Genomic DNA, 20560 nt, shown 5'->3' with positions numbered 1-20560 from the left:
GGAAACATGTCTCGGCAGCCGAAACCATTCAAAAGTTCGAAAAAGATTGGAAAAAGTGTCAAAACTTGGCATCAAGAAGTCTGTACGGAATTTAATGAGGAACGCTGGCTAGAAGGTGTGCCAGCTAGTCTACAATGGCTAAGTAGCAAATGTTGAGAATAATATTCTGTTGTTGTAGTCTAATATTATCAGTATATCGAATAAAATTTAAATATCTAACACTTGTGAATTATTTACAGCGAAATCAAAAAGCGTCCATACTCTCTGGGATAGTCTTAATTGACTAAACAGTTCGTATTGTATCTGCAAGGTAGTCTTTAGTAACTGAAGCTCTGAATTGTTTGCAAGAGTAATGTTATCGATCAGTTTTTCAATAAATTGGTGGAGGGTAGACAAATCGAAAACTGTTTTCCTAAAATGCGCTAGTAAGCTACTAGAGTATTATCAGGAATCAGAACAAATCAATTTGTTTTTAGCATCATTTTCCCGATATATAAGAGCAAAGGATTGAAGGGAAATGGTACGGTTTGGACTAGGAGGATGGGGAAAATTGACGACACAAAAACACAAAAAAGCAGAAGTAAATTTTGCACCCCCAAGGGATGCTGAACAATCTGCTGAGGATAACATTTAGTGGAAGCAGAAGTTATTTCTGAACCTCTACGAGGTCCCGAACAGTCTGCTGTAAAACTTATTAAGCTTTGTTACTATGTGCGTTCTTTCTTATGAACGATGCACAGTTAATAAAACCTCCAACCCCCGAGAGGATTTAGAGACTTTACAAAAGCGACACCATTCTGCACTCCCAGAAGAATGCAGAACGATTCGCAATATGTACGAGCAGAAGTAAACTCGGCACCCCATAAAGGATGCCAAACAATCTGCTAAACCCTGTTTAATGTGAATACAGAACGGATTCATTCACTTCAGGAAGAACGATGAACCCTTCTGAATATAGCTCCTTATCACATTGGGTAAGAAACGAGAGAATATCCTTTTACTGGCATGTTTGGATGCAACCCAAGAACGAATCTTGTGCTTTATCCAACTAGTTGAAAGTGGTAAAGCTGGTTCCGGAACAACGAAATCATTCGTTGCACCAGCTCTAGCCAACTCGTCAGCCCATTCATTTCCAGTAATCCCAGAATGGCCGGGTACCCATAACAAGTAAACAGCATTTGCGATGGTAAGGTGCGATCACTAGATTCAATCGTGAATCATTTGAACTGAGTGCTTCTAAAGCTGCCGTACTGTCGGAACAAAAATAAATTCGTTTACCACAGATCCTCTGCTGAAGTGCCGATTGTATTCCACACAGAATCGCGTAGCTTTCTGCTTCGAACACAGTACAGTATCTACCAAGTGAATGAGACTGCACAAGCCTCATTCCACGACAGTAGACACCAGCACCAGCACGACCATTCAACAAATAACCGTCCGTATAACAAACTATGTGTTCATCAAGTTGTCGTTCCAAATAACCAATCAACCATTTCTCACGAAGAGGACAGCTCACAATGAATGTTTTGAAGAAAAACTGCATGTGAGAATAAGGTCACTAGGAGCGAGTAAATACTCATCGCAGGTAACCATTTGAGACCACAAGCGATTGTGGCTAGTAGCATAATCTAAAGGGTTACTGTTCAAAATCCCTGTAACCTTAAGATGGTATGCACAAGATAATGCTTCTTGTTTTAGGAACACATGTAGTGGTTTAATGCACAGTAGCGCCTCTAGAGCAGCAGTAGGAGTTGTCGTAAATGCTCCTGTCATCGCCATTAGGACCATAATTTGGAGATGATTTAGCTTTGACTGAACTGTCGCGACTTCTCCTTTCTGTCACCATACAAGACATCCGTATGCTAACATTGGTCTAACGATAGCTGTATAGATCCACTGAATGTATCTGGGTTTGAATCCCCATGATTTTCCAAAAGCTTGTCTGCATTGGCCAAAAGCCATGCAAGCTCTTTTAATCCTAAAGTCAATGGTAGCAGACCAATTCAGTTTTGAGTCACGAATAACCCCGACGTATTTAACTTGATCAACCACAGTGACCTCTGAACCAAAGAACTGTTACGGACGAGCTCCTGTGATTAACGACGAGTGAAAATCACCATTAATGTTTTGCCCGGATTTACAGATAATCCAACCTGACAACACCATTGTTAAACAGATCGCAGGGGTTGCTGCATTAAATCAAACATAGTGGTAATGCTTATACCGCTCATCAATATATGATAATCGTCGGCAAAACCATAAGTCGGAAATGCAAGGTTATTAAGTTTCCTTAACAAACTATCAGCGACTAGGTTCCATAAAAGTGGGGATAGTACACCACCTTGAGGACACCCATAGACACTTAGCTTTTTAATCTCTGCTAACCGAAGCGATGAACAAAGAAGTCGTTTGCTAAGCATTGCGTGTATCCAGTAAGGGAAAAACCCAAGATATTCCGTTTACGACTGCATTGTTTAACCTCCTGCTGCCATTTAGTCCTCGGCACGGAAAAACACCTTGATTTAGAAGTTCCTATTTTTGTTGCCTTTTACGACATGGAACAGGAAACCAGTGGATCAATTCTTGGTAGAAAATAATTCCGGATGCCACACGGCTTACCTGTTTGGTGGACTTATTCCGGACCGTAGCATTATTCTTAGCTAGTTGGGAAACCGCTACCGATACTACACGGCTATCTAGGCTGCTCAGAAAGGGAAGTTGACATTGATGGACAACTTCCATTGATGGCCGAGCAGCCGTACCGTTATATCGTCTAAATCGGCTTCGTTTAAAGAAGCGAATGGCATTGAAGGAATATTGGTAGGTAGTTGTCTACCTGGTACACTAGTGTAACTGCCATTTGAAAAAGATAACACTTATGAATTATTTACAGCGAAAACAAAGTGCGTCCTTACTTTCTGGGACAGAAATGTTTAGTCAATAAAGTCTGTCCCAGAATATATGGAAAGTTCGTATTGTATCTGCAAGGTAGTCTTCAGTAACTGAAAATCAGAATTGTTTGCAAGAGTAATGTTATCGATCAGTTTTTCAATAAACTGGTGGAGGGTAGACATATCAAAAACTGTTTTCCTAGAATGCGCTAGTAAGCTACTAGAGTATTAACATGAATAAGCTTTTCTCATCTGAAATCGGAGGTACTTGAGAAAGTGAAACTCGAACTTTATATTAAAGTTTTGATTATTTGTATTGCTAGATATAATGATAAGTAAATAAAACCTGATATGTATACTTTTTTGAATTTTTTTTATAACGACCGCCAAGTCATCAATATTTCTTGAAAACTCTTATAAATTAAGTATAGTATAGAACTGTACTGTCTTCGGAGAGTTGAAATTTATGTTTTGCGCATAAAATATGTTTGGTTCAGAAATTGGTTCAGGACCACCACCTTTCCAAATAATCAAAATCGTAATCCAACTTAATGGTATTAAATGCAATGTAATTTTTTCATGCTATTTTCAATGCGGTTCTGGTGAGACAGTTCTCAACTAATTTTAATTAAAATATCACTTTTGGTCTCGACAAACACAACAAACTCTCCGAAGAGAGTACGGTTCTATACTATACTCAATTTATAAGATTTTTCAAGAAATGTTGATGAATTGGCGGTCGCTAAAATAAAAATTAAAAAAAAGACATACATTTCAGGTTTTATGTACTTATCATTATATCTAGCAATACAAATAATCAAAACTTTAATATAAAGCACGAGTTTCACTCTATCAAGTTACTCAGATTTCATATGTCGCTATTCATCCTAATACTCCAATAACTCATTAGCGCCTTCTAGTAAAAGAGTTTTCAATTTGTCTGTCCTTCACCAACTTATTGAAAAACTGATTCATAACATCACTCTTGTAAACAATTCTGATTTTAGTTACAGAAGGCCACCTTGTAGATATAATAAAAACTCATTCATTTAATGGTTATCGAAACCCTAAAACACCCTCTCGAAGAAATCATTTAAATAAGTCAACACTGCACTTGAGCTGCAGTAATTTCCAACCCTGAATTGCACACTAGGGTTACCAAAGAGAGAAATTTTATCTATTGTTCACACTATTTGATCTGTTTTGAACTCCGGAACATTTTTTCCGAAAACACGAATACTCTATCTCATTAAATTTTAAAGATATAATAGAATCAATTTTCTTTGGCAAAATTATGATCCCACTAGCGCCACTGGGTGAGTGAGTTTCTAACTAATATGATTCTCAAAATATAGACCGCTACATTCCGAACATTTTTGTAAAAGACAAAGTCGTTCTAAATCTTTTAGTTTTCAAACTAGAGCATAATGTTGATATTGAAAGTTGTACCATAGCAAGCACACTAATTCCATCTTATGGAGTGACTTCGAAATATACTTTCAACTTGTTAATAAACTTTGAATCTCTCGAAAGTTTTTTGAAGATTCCAGAAGCTAAAATACTCGCGATATTTCATGTTCAAACTTTTTTTCTATTGCAAACGTATGAATTATTTCTGTATTGTTGGTCTAAGTATAATATAATATAATATAATATAATGTAATATAATTTAATATAATATAATATAATATAATATAATATAATATAATATAATATAATATAATATAATATTATATTATATTATATTATATAACATAATATAATATAATGTAACAAGGCGCTGACTAGAGCGCTGCAATGGATGATTTATAAGATTTGAAAGGAGAAAATTCTACCGAAGGAACGGATGGAAGGAGTGGTATGTCCAATCTACAAAAAGGTTGATAAACTATTGTTGCAATTACCGCGCAATCACATTGCTGAACGCCAAGGAAATCTCCCAAATTCTTTGCCATCGTCTATCACCAATAGCAAAGAAATTCGTAGGTACCAAGCGCGCTTACTGGAGCCCGCGCCACTACGGATCACATATTAACGAAAAGACAAGTACTCCAGAAGTGTCGTAAATACAACGTTCCCTCGCATCACTAATTCATTGACTTCAAAGCGGTATACGACATAATTGATCGAGAACAGCTATGGCAGATCATGCATGAATACGGTTTTCCGGACAAACTGCCGCGATTTTCCAAAGTAAACGATGGATAGAGTGATGTGCTACGTCCAAGTATCTAAGGGGGCTTTCGAGTCTCTTCGAATCTCGGAGAGGGCTACGGCAAGGTGAAGGGCTCTTTTATATTTTGTTCAATATTGCTTCGGAAGGTGTGATTCGAAGAGCGAGGATCGACCCGAATGGCACGATCTTCCGAAAGTCCGTTCAGCTTTTTGGCTTCGCTGACGATATTGATATTGTGACACGTAAACTTGAGAAGATGATGAAAACATACATCGAACTGAAAGCTGAAGCTAGGCGTATCGGACTGGCCATAAATGCGTCAAAACAAAATACATGAGAGGAAGAGGCTCTAGAAAAGAAACACTACGCCTCGCACCACGAATATTGATAGATGGTAACGATATCGAGGTGATTGGCGAGTTCGTGTATTTGGGCTCACTGGTGACCGCCGATAATGATACAAGCAGATAAATCCAGAGACGTATTTTGGAAGAAAATCCTGCGTACTTTGGACTCAGAAAAACCCTTCGATCGAGAAAAGTACGCCACCGCATGAAATTAGCCATCTACAAAAAGCTCATTAGACCGGTTGTTCTCAATGGCTACGAGACCTGGACTATGTTGACAGAGCACCGGCGCGTTGGTTAGTGTTTTCGAAAGAAAAATGCTGAGGACCATCTATGGTGAAGTTCAGATGTAAGACGGAACGTGGAGAAGGCTTATGAATCACGAATTGCAACAGCTGCTAGGAGAACCACCCATCGTACGGACAGCGAAAATCGGACGTCTACGATGGGCTGGGTTTATCATAAAGATGTCGGACGACAGCCCAGTGAAAATGGTTCTTGAATCTAATTCGACTGGGACAAGAAGGAGAGGAGCGCAGCGAGCAAGGTGGATCGTTCAAGTGGAGGGTGATCTACGAAGCATCCTTGCCTTGAGTGACTGGCGATGAGCAACCATGGATCGAGTTATGCGGAGACGTATGCTTGATACAGCAAAGGACAACCCAGGACTATAGCTTTCAGGTGAGGTAAGTATATAAACTAATATAATATAGTATAATATAATATAATATAATATAATATAATATAATATAATATAATATAATATAATAGAATATAATATAATATAATATAATATAATATAATATAATATAATATAATATAACAGGATACAATATAATATTTTGTTTTGGCACTACATTACTCTTGCGAAATTTGGCCTTTCTGTTTCAACAGACTTCGCAGCCGATTCATAGCGTACAAGATCATTGCATGGCTGGTACTGCGATCCTACTGACACTAAGAATCCTTCCAGGTCGAGGCTCGAACATACAACTGTCACGTAAGACCAGCGCCCTATGTATTGAACCGCCAACCCGGGCTAATATAGTATAATAATATACGCTAACATAATTCGTTACAGTGCAACATTCACTATTCCATAAGTTCCTCGGATGCTTATATGTCATTCGCTCGAACTGATTTAGTCTTGTAAGTAAGTTTATTAAGAAAATCTGTGTGCTCGATTGCCGTCACCCGATGGATACGTGCTCCCTTACAATGTCATCACTTTCACGTACATACGACATACAATATGTAACTGATGACCAAATTACAACACTATTGAAATTAGCGATGATATATGAACTGGTGAAAAAAATGTTATCATGGCTGATAAATAGCCATTTGAAAACAATAGCGACAAGGGATGCGGACGAAGTGAGCTTACCACCATAAACATTTTTGCATAACATATCCAGAAATTTAAAAAATCGGCTAAGTGGATCCAAAGTTATGAGTTTTTTTCTTTCTTTAGAGAAGAAGAAAAAGAGAAATGCTGGAGAATAAAAATTTCTGGAAATAAGAATTCCAATTATTGTAAAACTATTGCTTGAAACCCCAATTTTCGAAAGGATCCTCGGAGACCCATAGTGTTACATACCATTCGACTCAACTCGACGAGATCGGAGAATGTCTGTATGTGTATATGTGTGAATTTTACCGCTCAATTTCTCAGAGATGGCTTAGCCGTTTTTAACAAGCTTATTTTTGTTTGAATAATACATCTGGATACAGTTTTTCATTTCTTAACATTCCGATTACTAAGCCTAAAAAAAGTCCGAATAGTGTTTTTAAACGGCTGTGTCGTCGTTAGTAATGAACCGAATCGGTTAATTTATGTATAAATGGATTTTTTGGAGTGTTTAAATTAATGTAGACTTACACGACTTAGATTAGAGCATTGGTCAATTTTGAAAACCGAAAATGTCGAAGCAAGTACTGTAAAATGACCTATGCATCGCAACAACTGTTGAGTAACTTAACTTAGTGTGACATTTGTGAAGCACACCCATCAACCGTTCGAAGCCTGAACATATATGGAATACTATTTAATCGGATTGCGTTTCATAAAATTCAGGTAAGTTCTGTTGAAAAATGGTTTCCCGGGATTGAAGAAGGTTGTGAAGGTATATTTTTTAGATGGATACGTACTTTTCTAAAACTTGCTGTTTAAAACTTAGACTGTAATAACTAATTTGATACAGCCGATTGGCGAAATAAGTGACTCTAGGTTTATTTCATCATTCAAAAGAACAGGTAGTCGCAAAATCTATGCATTGCTACCGCCTAGAAGCAACTTTTTGAAGTGCATTAGCAGAACAACATAACCTGCTAATGCACTGATGAGCAAAATGCGAAATGAAAATGAAATGAAACCTTGTTATTGTCTATTAGATGGATTTATACTAGGATTCACATAGCGTCAAAACATTAAACATAGAAAGTAGTGCTTAAAAAAGGTACCTTTAACAGATACAAATCCTAACATATAAGAAAATTTATATTTTTTCAAATGAAATTTAAAACTCAAATCTTGATACTGACTGCACATTGTAAACCTTAATGACACCTGGCTATATTTATGAATTCGATTACGGAGTTCCATATCGACCATATCACTTGATATAAAACTGCTCAAAAATCACTTGATATGAAATTTATCAAAATAACTGCTGTTCAATTTACCTTAATTTTCAAAACACCCTACATATAATCCGGCAGAAGCAAAGCAAAGCCAAGGTACTAAATTCGATGCCGATCGTGACCTACATTCGATACGGATCGTGACCTTTTGCCGATTCGAAAGTGTACAGGACTATTGCATGATCTCTTATATTCTGAATTTCCGACCCGGACAAACAATCCGGAAGATATGTAAATATAGAAACCTTGTTCATTCTAAGCTTGAAATGGTTACTATTATTTTTGTTCGCATCTCAATTAAATTGTGACCTATTCAATACATTTTATTTGCATGAGTTTTGTTCAACTAAAAGATTTATTGAAAATTTTCCCCATGTCTATATTAAACTAAGGCAAAACTAATGCCATCTTAGTTTCATTACATGAATCTTTCTCAGGATGACGATTAAATTTCACACAGGCTGCTATGAGAAACTCGTTTGTAGACTTTTAGGTTCTCTTACATCTGTTCGTTAGAAAATGTATAAAATTTTATTTTCATTTGTCACGAGTCATTCTATAAGATAATATACTGATCAATATTGAGATCCAGAATTTGTTTGGGATCGATTGAGTTATAAACGCTAGAGGAATAAATCAAAAGGCGAAAAAAGCTATTTCTTATAATGGTATCGCATATTAGATTAGATTAGCGTATCTATACGGTCTCCTAAGTTTCTCACATGTTGAAATCAGAACTGAAAATTTCCATTGCTTAAAACAGAATCTTGAGTGCTGAACATAGGAGGAAACTGATTTTTCCCACTTTTCCCTTGATTAAATGCTGTTATTAATAATTTAAAATGATTTTACAAGTGGAAATCTGTTTTCCCTTGCATTTTGACAGATAAACTTGCAATCATAATCCTCGCACACGTACGCCTCCTGCTGTGAAACACAACGTTAGATCGCCCATTAGCTTATCAAATAATCTTTTCCTGTGGTCTGCTCTCATATAATTTTTGTCGAACAAGTGGCGAAGCCCACTATGTACATAACATTATCCACCTGCTGATCATTCAAAGTTTACTACCAGTTGGGGGCTGTAGGGACCAGTTTGGAAATCACTGCTCTAATCTGTTGTTTCAACGATTATACTGGTCATTCATGTCGAAGTCGTCTTTGCAGCGTGGTACTCCTGGCTGGGACAATTAAAGCGATCGAATGCACACTGCAATATCAGCATACCTGTTACTAGTCGGTGCCCGTTGAAGGCATCTAATCTATGACTAGGTGTATGAAACATGTCGAAGTCTCATGGTGAATGCTTTCTGATCTGTCTGATCTGTGTGCTAGGTTAAGTAAGTAAATCGCAATTCTATGAGAACAAAAACCCTTTATAATCCACCTAGTGGTGTGAAACCGTCTTTCACTTGCCATTAAAATAGTCTCATTAATACATTTATAAGATTTTATTCTCGACCATTAGTGTTGTGAGCTAATCAAATAACCTAAGAATAGAATTTCGAAATCGGTATAGATATTCTCAAGAAATTTTGGCACATTAAAAAATGGGAATTGTCGGTTACGTCACATATAACATTAAACCTCACTAACCGAAAATGTTTGCTATAAGCCTTTCAAACTTCATCAATGTCTACATTGCAGCTTTGAAATAAACTTTAGCTAATCGAAAACTATTATGTCTTCTTCGAGAGCAATTAATCGATGAAAAATGTGCGATTAGTCGATTACGTAACTTATAGAATTATATCTCCAGCACCGGATGCGACAGCCATTCAATATTTGAACTTGACAAATGACACAACAGTATCTTTCAAACAAACCTGAGCATATCATAAAAGAAAAAGTTCAATTTTTCGGTAGAAAATGTTATACATCACTTATACCATTATATCTCTGGAAGTACAAGTGACAGCAATTGGCATTTCAAATATAATCAATGGCCCAATATTAGCTTTCAAACGAGTTTATGCTTGTGAAAATCGGTTCAGCCTTTTCTGAGAAAATTGAGTTGCAAGAAAAATCTTTCAAATATTCGCACCCTCAGACATTTTTCGGTCTCGTCGAGCTGAGTAAAATAATATATAATACTATGGGTCGATTTTTAAGCAGTAACAACGCGTTTTGTTCGTTAAGTCACTTTTACCATTATATTTGGGAACCGAAAGTGACAACCAAGCTTGTTCAAATCGTTTCAACCCTTTCTGAGAAATTTGAACGGTAAAAATATAACGCGTTTCGTCGGTTACATCACTAATACGATTATATGTCCGGAACCATAAGGGACAGTTATTTGATTTTCGAGCTTGATCAATGGATCGATAGTAGCTTTCAAAAGAGCCTAGAATTATTAAAATCGGGTTTTGTCGGTGACGTCACTTATACCATTATATCTCTCTAGAATCATACGTAGCAGCCATTTGATTTTCGAACTTGATCAATAGCTCAAAATACACTAACAAACAAGTCTAAACTTATTAAAATTTGTTCACCCATCTCTGAGAAAATTGAAATGTTAGAAAAAAGTGCATTTTGTTAGTTACGTATTTTATACCTATGTATCTCCGGAACCAGATGTGACAAACGAGAGAACTGGCAGCACTGGAAGCGTGATGCGGTGTTCATAGAATATTCTGAAGAAAAATATCAAATTTATAGGTGTATCAACTTACATATAGTTAAACAAGTGTTCGATTTAATTGTTAATAGTGCGGCTGTGTTTAGTGAAAATCCTGTTCAAAATATTGGAGAACTATTGGTGGTAGGAAGATTTATTTTCCGTAACACAATGATGGAAGCCATTTTGCGGATCTATACGAAAGAGAGTATTTTTCTTTGAATATCAATCTTAGTCTTATCTCTCCAATTTTTAAATATTTGTATATTTCTAAGTGTTTCTCATCATTATCCGATGAGCAGTGCACATAGTTTTACACATCAATTTGACTATCATCCTCGGTTTCTGGAATATATGTGGTCAATCAATAACATTAGAATAACGTTTGAATAGTGTTCATATCCCACTCTCCGATTCTATCTCATTGTATATCTGTGGTAGCTTTCGATGAAACTTCCTTATTCCTTGTTTTCTTGTCGAATAACATGTCCCCATCAGCGCATTTGGTAGACTATCAATGAATTTATGCCTCCACTGTGGGTGATCTGAAGGTCCAACCCAGAAAGCACATCTTTTCATATGTGCCAAGGCAAAACGTCAATCTCTATCCATAAGAACTCTTTTCCTACTTTTTGAAACAGTATTTGAGACTAAGACTATAAGAAAGACGGATTGTATGTTAATAAATATCTAACTGACTGTTAATCTTTTCGTAACAAAAATCTGCAAATCGATTCAACAAGGTACCAAGAGTTGCGAAGAAAATATCATTGGCCCTTATTACCGGTGTCACTACACGGTGAAAACCAAGTGATGAGACTGTGAATCTTATTATGGGTATCACTTCACGGTGGAAATCAAGCGAAATGAACGTAGGTTCTTATTACGGAAGTCGCTTCTGAGACAAAAGTAATTACTTGAATGAACTTGATGTCATTATGAACATCACGCCACCAACATTTTGTTGAAAAAATTAGTTTTGTCCACCACAGGATCACTTCACTATGCGTGATACCGGTAATAGGTAAAATCAAGTGAAGTGACATGTAAGTCAAGTGAATGTGAAAGTGGAAGTGAGAACGGTAATAAGGGCCATTGCTTCGGTTCGGAGTATGTACATTAATAATATGTAATACTAAAGCTGTCGTTTTGATCTGTAAAATTACAAATTGGGTAGAAATATGATGCTTCACTATCTCTTCTGCAACATAATACCGAAAAATACTTAGAGCTTCATCTGAGAAAACTGCCCGTAAGCTGATGTGCTATCGCTGCGAAAAGAGTATTTTCACCTTCTCCAATAAATCTCACCCGAGCCATTGTAGTGCCCGTATACAGTGATACTAGTACAGCATCTATCGAATTCAGTAAGGATAAATAAATCATAGGACGAATAAACACAATACTGTCGTAGTGTGTCCCTTGCCTGACCTCGATAAAAAATGTTATAACAAGATGTATGAGAACTTCCTGATCGTGGTGCAAACTTATTTTTGCATTCTCTTGGTGAACGAAAATGTTGACACCGTAATAGTTCACCAACGCAAAAATTGATTCCTCTTCTGTCCAGAATCCTGAAATTTCTAGATGGCACAGGTAATCCCTGATCATATCCTCATCGGAAATGTTTACATTATTCATTTCTGAAGCATGCGAAAGCAAATTATGTTTATAAAACTCCAGATTGTTCCGAATTTCAGTCACCGTTTGTTCCCTCAGTAAAAGACTATACCTAAGTCTTATAAAGTTGATGAGCTGAAGTGAAACCAAATATTTGATGAACAAGAGCATTGAAAATACAGTCTCTGTCTCCTGGAGCTTCTTCCAGCCAGTACTGGTTACATCTACTACTTTATCCATAATTAATATAAAACACACGGATTATTATTAAATTTTGCGAAGTTATAATGGAAGAGCAATAGATCTGACTATTTGAAAACAAAATATCACCTCCAGAGATGCCAGGTAAACAAAAAAAATTTCGTATCGTATGAATTCAGACAGCGGTGCAAAAGTCTGTAGATCCGAGAAATGTATGCAGGCTTTCAATTCACGGATTTTTATTTGGTATGAAGCACAAAAATGGTTTTGCGGAAAAAAAGAAAAAAAAAGAGGGGAACAAAACGCCACGCTATTTCAAATGTCTGTGAATTTTATCAAAAGTGGGTGAAAAGCTCGAAAAAAATGAAATCTGCTAATTCGCTGACAAATATGCAGATCTGGCATCTCTGATATGCTCTCCTTGGAAAGAGTGGGGAAACTCGAAATGAAAGAAAAGAAATTCGCTGAGAGAATCAGTGATGACTGTCCCGGCGACGCTGTCCTATAAATTAACATAGGTTTTTTGACAAAAGGTTGCCGTGTTTACCTTTTTTTAAGTCTGCTGAATGATTGTATATTGTATATAGGCCAGCCTCATAACCGCACTGGAAAAGTTATTTCAATTTTATTGAAAATAAATTTTCAAGAACAAATACAACAAAGCATTTTTGTTCCTTCTTTCACGACTTTTAAAATCTGTTATTTGACGAAAAAAGTTATTAAAATATGAATTTAGCTGTGGTGACATCATTAGGAGTTCTCATAATTGCTGTCTGAGTTGGTGCGATCTGCTTGTCAGTTTGATGATATAGACTGTTTTGACTAGCTTATCGACGCTCCGTGTGTCGCGTTTTCTTTTGGTGAAACCTAAAGGTCGAAAGGCTGGGATTGCATCACTACATAGTGCGAATATTAGTTGGGTATTTCTGATCAAACACCAATTGTGAGTGTATACTGGGATCTCTTTTTACGCGTTTTATTTTTATTGTTTGACTGAGTGTGTGTATGTGTGTTGGTAATAATGTTATTGACGCGGAAAATTTTAGTGTGATTCCTTTTTCTGTTCTCACACGACGGATATGAATTTTATAAATGATAATTCCAAGAAGTATGCCTCACCTGGTGTTTTGTTGGTCGAGCTACTTATTGTCCTTCTGTTAGTCTGTTGCACATAGCAAGTTAAGCTGTTGAACAAGTAGATCAAATTATCTACCAAGATAAATCCTGATCTTTTTCCTTACCCACTAACACCAATCCTCTCCCGTGACACTTGTGGTGATGCAGAGAATTCCTCGGTCACTAGTAACAACAAGTGTTGAACTAACATTCCTCCCCTTCCCATATTGACCTGCATGGGCGTGGCCATCTACGTTATTGATCATACCATGTTCTAAGCCAGTTTGGGTTGCACGTTGAGCATGACCCACTACTCCCAAGTCTCATGCTTTTGGTTCAATATACAATTTCAACTGGTTTCTGATCAATCACGGGAAACTCACGGGCGGTCAACTAAGCTATGTATCTCCGGAACCAGATGTGACAAACAGTTGATCTTCGAACATAACTAATGACCCAACAGTAGCTTTTTATACAAGCTTTTAACACTAGATATACGGATTTTGGTTATATACCTTTTCTACTGAAGTGAGCCAATTGGACTTACACAAGAAAGTTGAAATTTTTTTAAAGAAAAAGTTCCAAATCAATTTAAATTAAATGTTTACTATCAAAACAATCATGGAAAATATTTTTATATATAAACTCTTATTTTGAAACAATTTTTTTGCGAACGAACATATAGTGAACAAATATTTTATGAGTCAAATTGGCTCGATTCGTAAAGCTAGTGTTAAAAGGTGCATACACACAGACATTTTCCGATCTTATCAAGCTAATACCGTTTTCGTTTATTGATCAGAGCAGCCCGAAAGCTGACCCAGAGTCGCCCAAACAACGTTTAATATGTTTGTTTTACCAACCTGAGGTCGCTCTAGAGCGGACTCCAATCGCGTAGTTTCGCTCTGAAAATTTTTTCGGGTCGCACCACGCATCCAGTCGAGTTTGTTTATTTTATCTTTTTTTCATGAGTTGTTGTTTAGGGCGCGTAAAACGTGTTCGTTTTACTCGGAGTCAGAGTAGCCCGCGTCTAGGTTCAAAAACGAAAACGGTATAAGTAAAATGGTATATAACACTGTGGGTCTACGAGGCTCCGTTCGAATGTCGGTTCTTCCAGTAATTCAATACCATTTTTAAAAAGAAAAGAAAAAAAAACAACGCGTTTTGTAAACGTGTTTTTATTCTATTTTATCTCCGGAGCAAGAAGTGATAGTTGATCTTAGAACTCTATCAATGACTCAATAGTGCGGCTTTCGAGCGAGCCATCTTTTCCAAAATTAAGCGGAAAGGAGAAAGTTTGTTCCGTCATTTACGTCACTTATATCTTTATATCTCCGGTACCATAAGTGATAGCCATTTTATCCACAAACATGATCGATAACTCAGTAGTTGCATTCAAACGAGCCTATGCAGGTGGAAATCTGCTCAGCTATCTACGAGAAAATTGAGCGGAAAGAAAAAATAACTAACTAACTAACTGAACAAATTGAGAGCGGTGGAACTCAACAAGCGGGTTCGACCACAGAAGACATCACCTGCTCAAAAGTCGCAGTAGAAGAACTTTGATTGATTGAAAAGGTTATGCTAATGTATGCCCAAACAAACTTATCTGCACCCGTATATAGAAAACAAAGATGTGTTCCACATCAAAATAATAAAGAGACGTTTTTTCTTAATTTCAAGTTTTAACAGTGTATGTTTTTTACGAGTGCCCAATCGATTTCCTACAACTTCTTCTTGAACATCATTTTTGTAGAATTTACAGTTTCCAAGTTACCACAATTTGAAGAAAGTGCACGCAAAAATACATTCTTTAGTCTTGGATCGGTTTCTCCATCCGTGCAAAATAACTGGTTTGGCATTCTAAAAATGCGTGCCAAGTTTCGATCATATTGGAAAAGGTCGATTGTTATTTTATCACTTTTTCTGCTGTTAATTCCTGGAATTGCTCTTATGTTTAATGACCATAAGCATAGTACAGATTCTTGAAATTTATCTTGTTAATTTTGCTTTTTTTTCTAAGAAAGTAAAACGCTAAATGATTATTTCCAGGGAATGAAATGATTCCTGACATTCCTGCTCACGGACGTATTCACGAAGTATACCGAGGATCATCAATATCGTTGGACTGCAAACTTCCCAATAATCATTATCTCCCTGGGCTGACGGTATACATTAAATTCATAACAAACGAGAAATGATTTAGGCAAAATTTTTTACAGTATCACTGGAGCCGCTTAGATCGCCCTATTCCGTACAATATAGTCGTAGAAGACAGAGTACTTCAGTTAACTCACATTCGGGACGAAGACGCTGGACGCTACGAGTGTCGTATGACCTACCCTAACGGTTCAGTGGCCTATGATTTTGTCGACGTGGCCATTAAAGGTGAGTATGTCCCACGATATCGTCGTCAGCCAGTTTATAGACGGTGGTGAGAAATTAAGAACGATTACAGTTGACGAGTCAGATAAAATGATAATTTTCAGCAAGGGTTAACGAAGCGAATAAACTGTTGTTCAATGGTAGAACGGCTAAAGTATATATGCATGAATTCTTGGCTCATCTAGTTTTTAAAATAAAGTAAGAATGAAGTGAAATGTCCGGGACGTCTCAGATGAAAGGATCTATAATCTAATATCAATTGATCTAGTTAGTCTTACATTTTTATTATTTCATGAAAAAGACTCGTACCTCAATTGTTGTGTTCCAGATATTCGAGTGGATCTTAGAGAGTGGAAAATCACAGAGTAAATACAAAAAATTATATGTTTTTCCTATCTCGGTAAAACTCATCTCGATCCTTTATAATCATTTATTATTGAAGAACTCAGTTTCATATGTTCAATGTGCTATAATGACAAGAAACTTGCATTTCACTTAATTACTAAAGAATTGTAAATAAGTACTTGTTTGAAATATTCCGCGCTATTTTGTAACTTGCAACCTAAACAAAATTCTAAAATATAACCATTAGAACAGTTACAATTAGCGCTCAGTATTGATCTTCGCTTCGCTTAGTTATAAATAATTCAACGAAATGCTATAATGATAATTAGTATTTTAACCAACTTTCATTATTCTAACACCGTTTAGCACAGGGAGTAAAATAATAAGGGCAAAAGTAATTCATTTTCTGAAACACATAACTCTCTATCCTATGTTTAGTAAATTCTTCAATTAACAAAAACCTTCTTCTGGTCGCTTCTTAGTTAGTAGTAATGTAAGAAAATTAAAGCTAGTTCAAACTGCTATACTATATCGACAGGTTCAAATGTACTCAGTATGAATAACAACTATTTGGAATAATTGTCACAGTATGTGTATGTAAAATAAAGCTCAGGTCATTTTAAAAATAATACTATTGTTGTCCACTAAAAAGGCAAATCAAAAATAAATTTAAATTCAACAGTTATATTGATATGCAATAAATTTTTTTCCAATGAACTAGTTCATTATAACATATTTCAATTACTCATCAAAATAATTCTTTAATGTACTGCCATTTTCACCGTATTGATTGACCTCGTAGTCCCTTAATAGTTCTCAGTTGTCAATATCATGCATTTTAATGATGATTAAGAATCCTAACAAACATTGACTGAAACTATTTATATTAGCATGGTTTGATTAAATGAAAGCTGTTTCGCAAAAATGGCTAGAAATTAAGAGTTTTTCTGCGGGCGATTTTCAACATGTTCTGAAATTCAAATCAATATAATCAATTTTTGGAAATCGAAACTGCAGTCAATATTCAGCTTTACTGGTTTGGATATGGTATTATGTTATGGTATTATGTTGGTGGCTATCAACTATGCTTTCGAGTATTCCCATTTCAGGAAACGTTGAAACGTAACCTACTTTGAATTGCTTTCCGTTAGCTGAAATCTTTTGAGTTGGAGAGGTTTACTTATACGATTATAAATTTTAGTTTTCATGCATTATATTTAACCCCGAAATACGTAACATATTTGGCTTGGCAATCAAGCATTTGCATTGTCATGAATTATCTTTCATTTAACTTCTCTTGAGCAATTAGACTCGTAGACCCAATATATATTTAATGGATTCTTCTGTGTTACTTTGAATTTGAATTCATTTCAGTCACACTTGTATATCCGCTGTCAAAGTTAAAAAACCAGATTTTCCGTATTGAATCTGGTTGTTTTCGAATAACAAATTCTTTGATTGTTTGTAGCATGTTTTTTCAACTACAATATAAACAAGCAACAACGTTATACGCGTGATGAAATAATTGTACCTACATTCATTTAAGTAGCCAGTTGTTTTGAGTAGAGGATCTATAATCGACCGATTATAAAAATTACCAGAATTCGATAATTTTCTACCGAATTTTATTGATTTTTTTGTTTATTTTTCGGTTGAAATTCTGATATAAATGGAACTTCGGATTTCAACAAACAACACAAATTTGCAATTTACAATTGTGTTTTTCTGATTTGGATAATTTTTACAAGAATGAGTGAAGAAAATTAGAATCAGTCATGGCTACGGCTTCATTGCCAATATATATCTACGAAAAAAATCAGTTTATCAGTTTAAAAGTTTATCATTTGCAGCTGGTAAAAATTGAGAAAAAAATGCGACTTCATGTCGTGGTTGACCGGAAATTTTAGCGTCTTCTGGCACACTGCACAATTCGTCGAGTCCACCAGAAACTATCCTCGAACGATATGTGTTGACAGTAACTGACATAGTGATGAATATTTTTAGCCTATAGATAAATAAATAGCTTTGAGTACTAATAAATAAATAGCTTTGAGACACTGACTGAAAATAAATAACTGTTTCACAGTTTTACGGCAATCAGTATTTACACAAGTTCGGTAATTGGAAATTAATTTTATAATACGGACGGTATGATTTTCACCGTACTAGGCGAGTGTTCCGATTAACTCTATAAATTATATACTTATGTACAGAATTCTGTAATAAAAACTTGCGTATAACTGATCGTCCAACAAAAAATATAAAATAAAATTATTGCACCAACATATCAGTTATTTCTAACGATTACCGTAAGTTTTCCACAAAAAAAAACGAAGAGCGGAATCAAATCTTATGGTGTTTAAGATAACATTTAAAAAATTAAATTTAAATCGAGTAATACAATTATACTGCGCTTGTGCCAATGAAGTGAACAACAAATTTCACTTTAACTATTTCTTTAAACAAGAAGATAAATGAATGAGCTGAAATGAATATGAGTCGAGTTAAACTACTTCCATATAATTAATTTAATCCCCTAAGCTCGAGCAATATTTACATTTCTTCATAGACTCAAATGGTAGAAGGAAACATATCTAGACTAATTGGAACAGTATTAGGTAAACATTGAGAGACATAGATACATGTGTACTATGTAGCATTAAATCAACAAAAATAAAAATGGTGCAATACCTGAAATTGAGATTTTCGACTTCCACGCATTTTGATACCGCCGTGGTTTTTTTTTGTCCTTACACAATATTATTCAAAACCATAAAGCAATAATTATTTCAAAAATGCATTGATGCCATAGAAACTTGTAACTATTCTGAAACCAAGTTCAATAAAATTCAATCAAAACTGAAGAAATAATAAATCTAGCATACCAAATTCGCCCGCTCGAATCACTCAATCGTTCGCGCTAAACCGCTTTTTAAATCCTGTGTGAACATAACACGCTAATCTTAGGTTCCGGAAGTACCAGACAAATCAATTTCGAGTGCACCTATACTGACTACGCCTGCAAAGCGCCAATTCTAATTTATTACACCTGTCTACCATCATGGATGATATGCGATGGAAAATCGGATTGTGCTGATAATTCGGACGAGAGCAACTGTCGCGTATTACGCAGTGGGAACATACTCCCCAACTTCTCAGAAGAAAAGGATCAAGGCCAACGCCACTCTAAGCTATCAATCATCGTGGATCCTGTTCTGGCACGATCTGCGTCTAAATTTTTCGGTTTGTTTTTAAAGCTTAGCTTTTTAAATTACACTACTCTATTAGTTTCCGTTGCTTGAGTCCCCCTTCAGTCAAAAATTCTAGCAAATTGTGCCTGCCTGATGAACACAAATTCAAAATTACCCGAAATTTGATGCGAAATTTGAAAGCTCTTATATAGCACGAAGGAAGCCTCAATTTGCGAGAACGAGAGCCAATTGTAATGTACGTTTTGGATTTTGTTTCAATAATTTTATTAACTGAATTGTATTAATTTTATGTTTAGTTTGAATCACTTAAACCACATGCTCTTTCATAAAAAAAAACGAATCGATCTCTTTTGGAGCCTTATCAGACCTATTTCATTTTTGCCATCTAATTAAAAATTTCAATCAACATTTGATCATCTCAGTCAAAACTATAAGCTCATGCATCCATTATAACTGACAAAGTTTCAATTGATGTCGCATATTACGCAACTATTCAGAGAATATCAACGCAAGTCTTGAATTTCAAAGTAACTTTTTAGAGATAGGAAACAGTTTTCAACAAACTACTACTTTTAAAAGTAATGTATCAAAGTATTAACGCAATCGGAACAATAAAACTCCGAAATAGCAACTCCGAAAAATGATGCAAGAACTAGAGTGTCCCAATTCAACCAAAAACTACGATTTATTTAATTGTAAGTTTTTTATATAATTCAAACTTAAAAATACCTAGCCATATCGAGTTTGACATGAGTTTGTTTTTTCTTTAAATTTAATGAGATATTTTAAAACACACTGATTTCAGCTATAAAATGCCGAGGGCATTTTTAAAGACTACCTAAAATTAGGGTAGTTTTCTTTCATTTTTACATTACACAATGTTAATCGAGAAGATCAGATTTCAGAAGGAAAGAAACAGTGAGAAGTAAATGAGGTTGAAAAAGGGGTAAGAGAGCAAAATTTCTTAAACCAACGAAAAGATCGAATTAGTTGACATCGAGTAG

The 20560-nt window shown here is 35.6% G+C and overlaps 1 protein-coding gene across 4 annotated transcripts in view; it reads left to right on the top strand.

Moving 5' to 3' along the window:
* LOC131431038 (basement membrane-specific heparan sulfate proteoglycan core protein) overlaps window positions 1-20560 on the top strand; it is a 746275-nt gene that overhangs the window by 652762 nt on the left and 72953 nt on the right. For all 4 annotated transcript variants that reach the window (XM_058596469.1, XM_058596470.1, XM_058596473.1 and 1 more), the window contains 3 exons: window positions 15667-15782; window positions 15837-16002; window positions 19312-19587. In XM_058596469.1, coding sequence (XP_058452452.1) covers window positions 15667-15782; window positions 15837-16002; window positions 19312-19587 — 558 coding nt within the window. The remainder of the gene's footprint in view (window positions 1-15666; window positions 15783-15836; window positions 16003-19311; window positions 19588-20560) is intronic.

Source organism: Malaya genurostris, chromosome 2, assembly GCF_030247185.1.
Source record: "Malaya genurostris strain Urasoe2022 chromosome 2, Malgen_1.1, whole genome shotgun sequence".
Taxonomy (NCBI): domain Eukaryota; kingdom Metazoa; phylum Arthropoda; class Insecta; order Diptera; family Culicidae; genus Malaya; species Malaya genurostris.
Note: the sequence above shows the minus strand (reverse complement) of the source record. Positions and strands in the feature narration are given on the sequence as shown.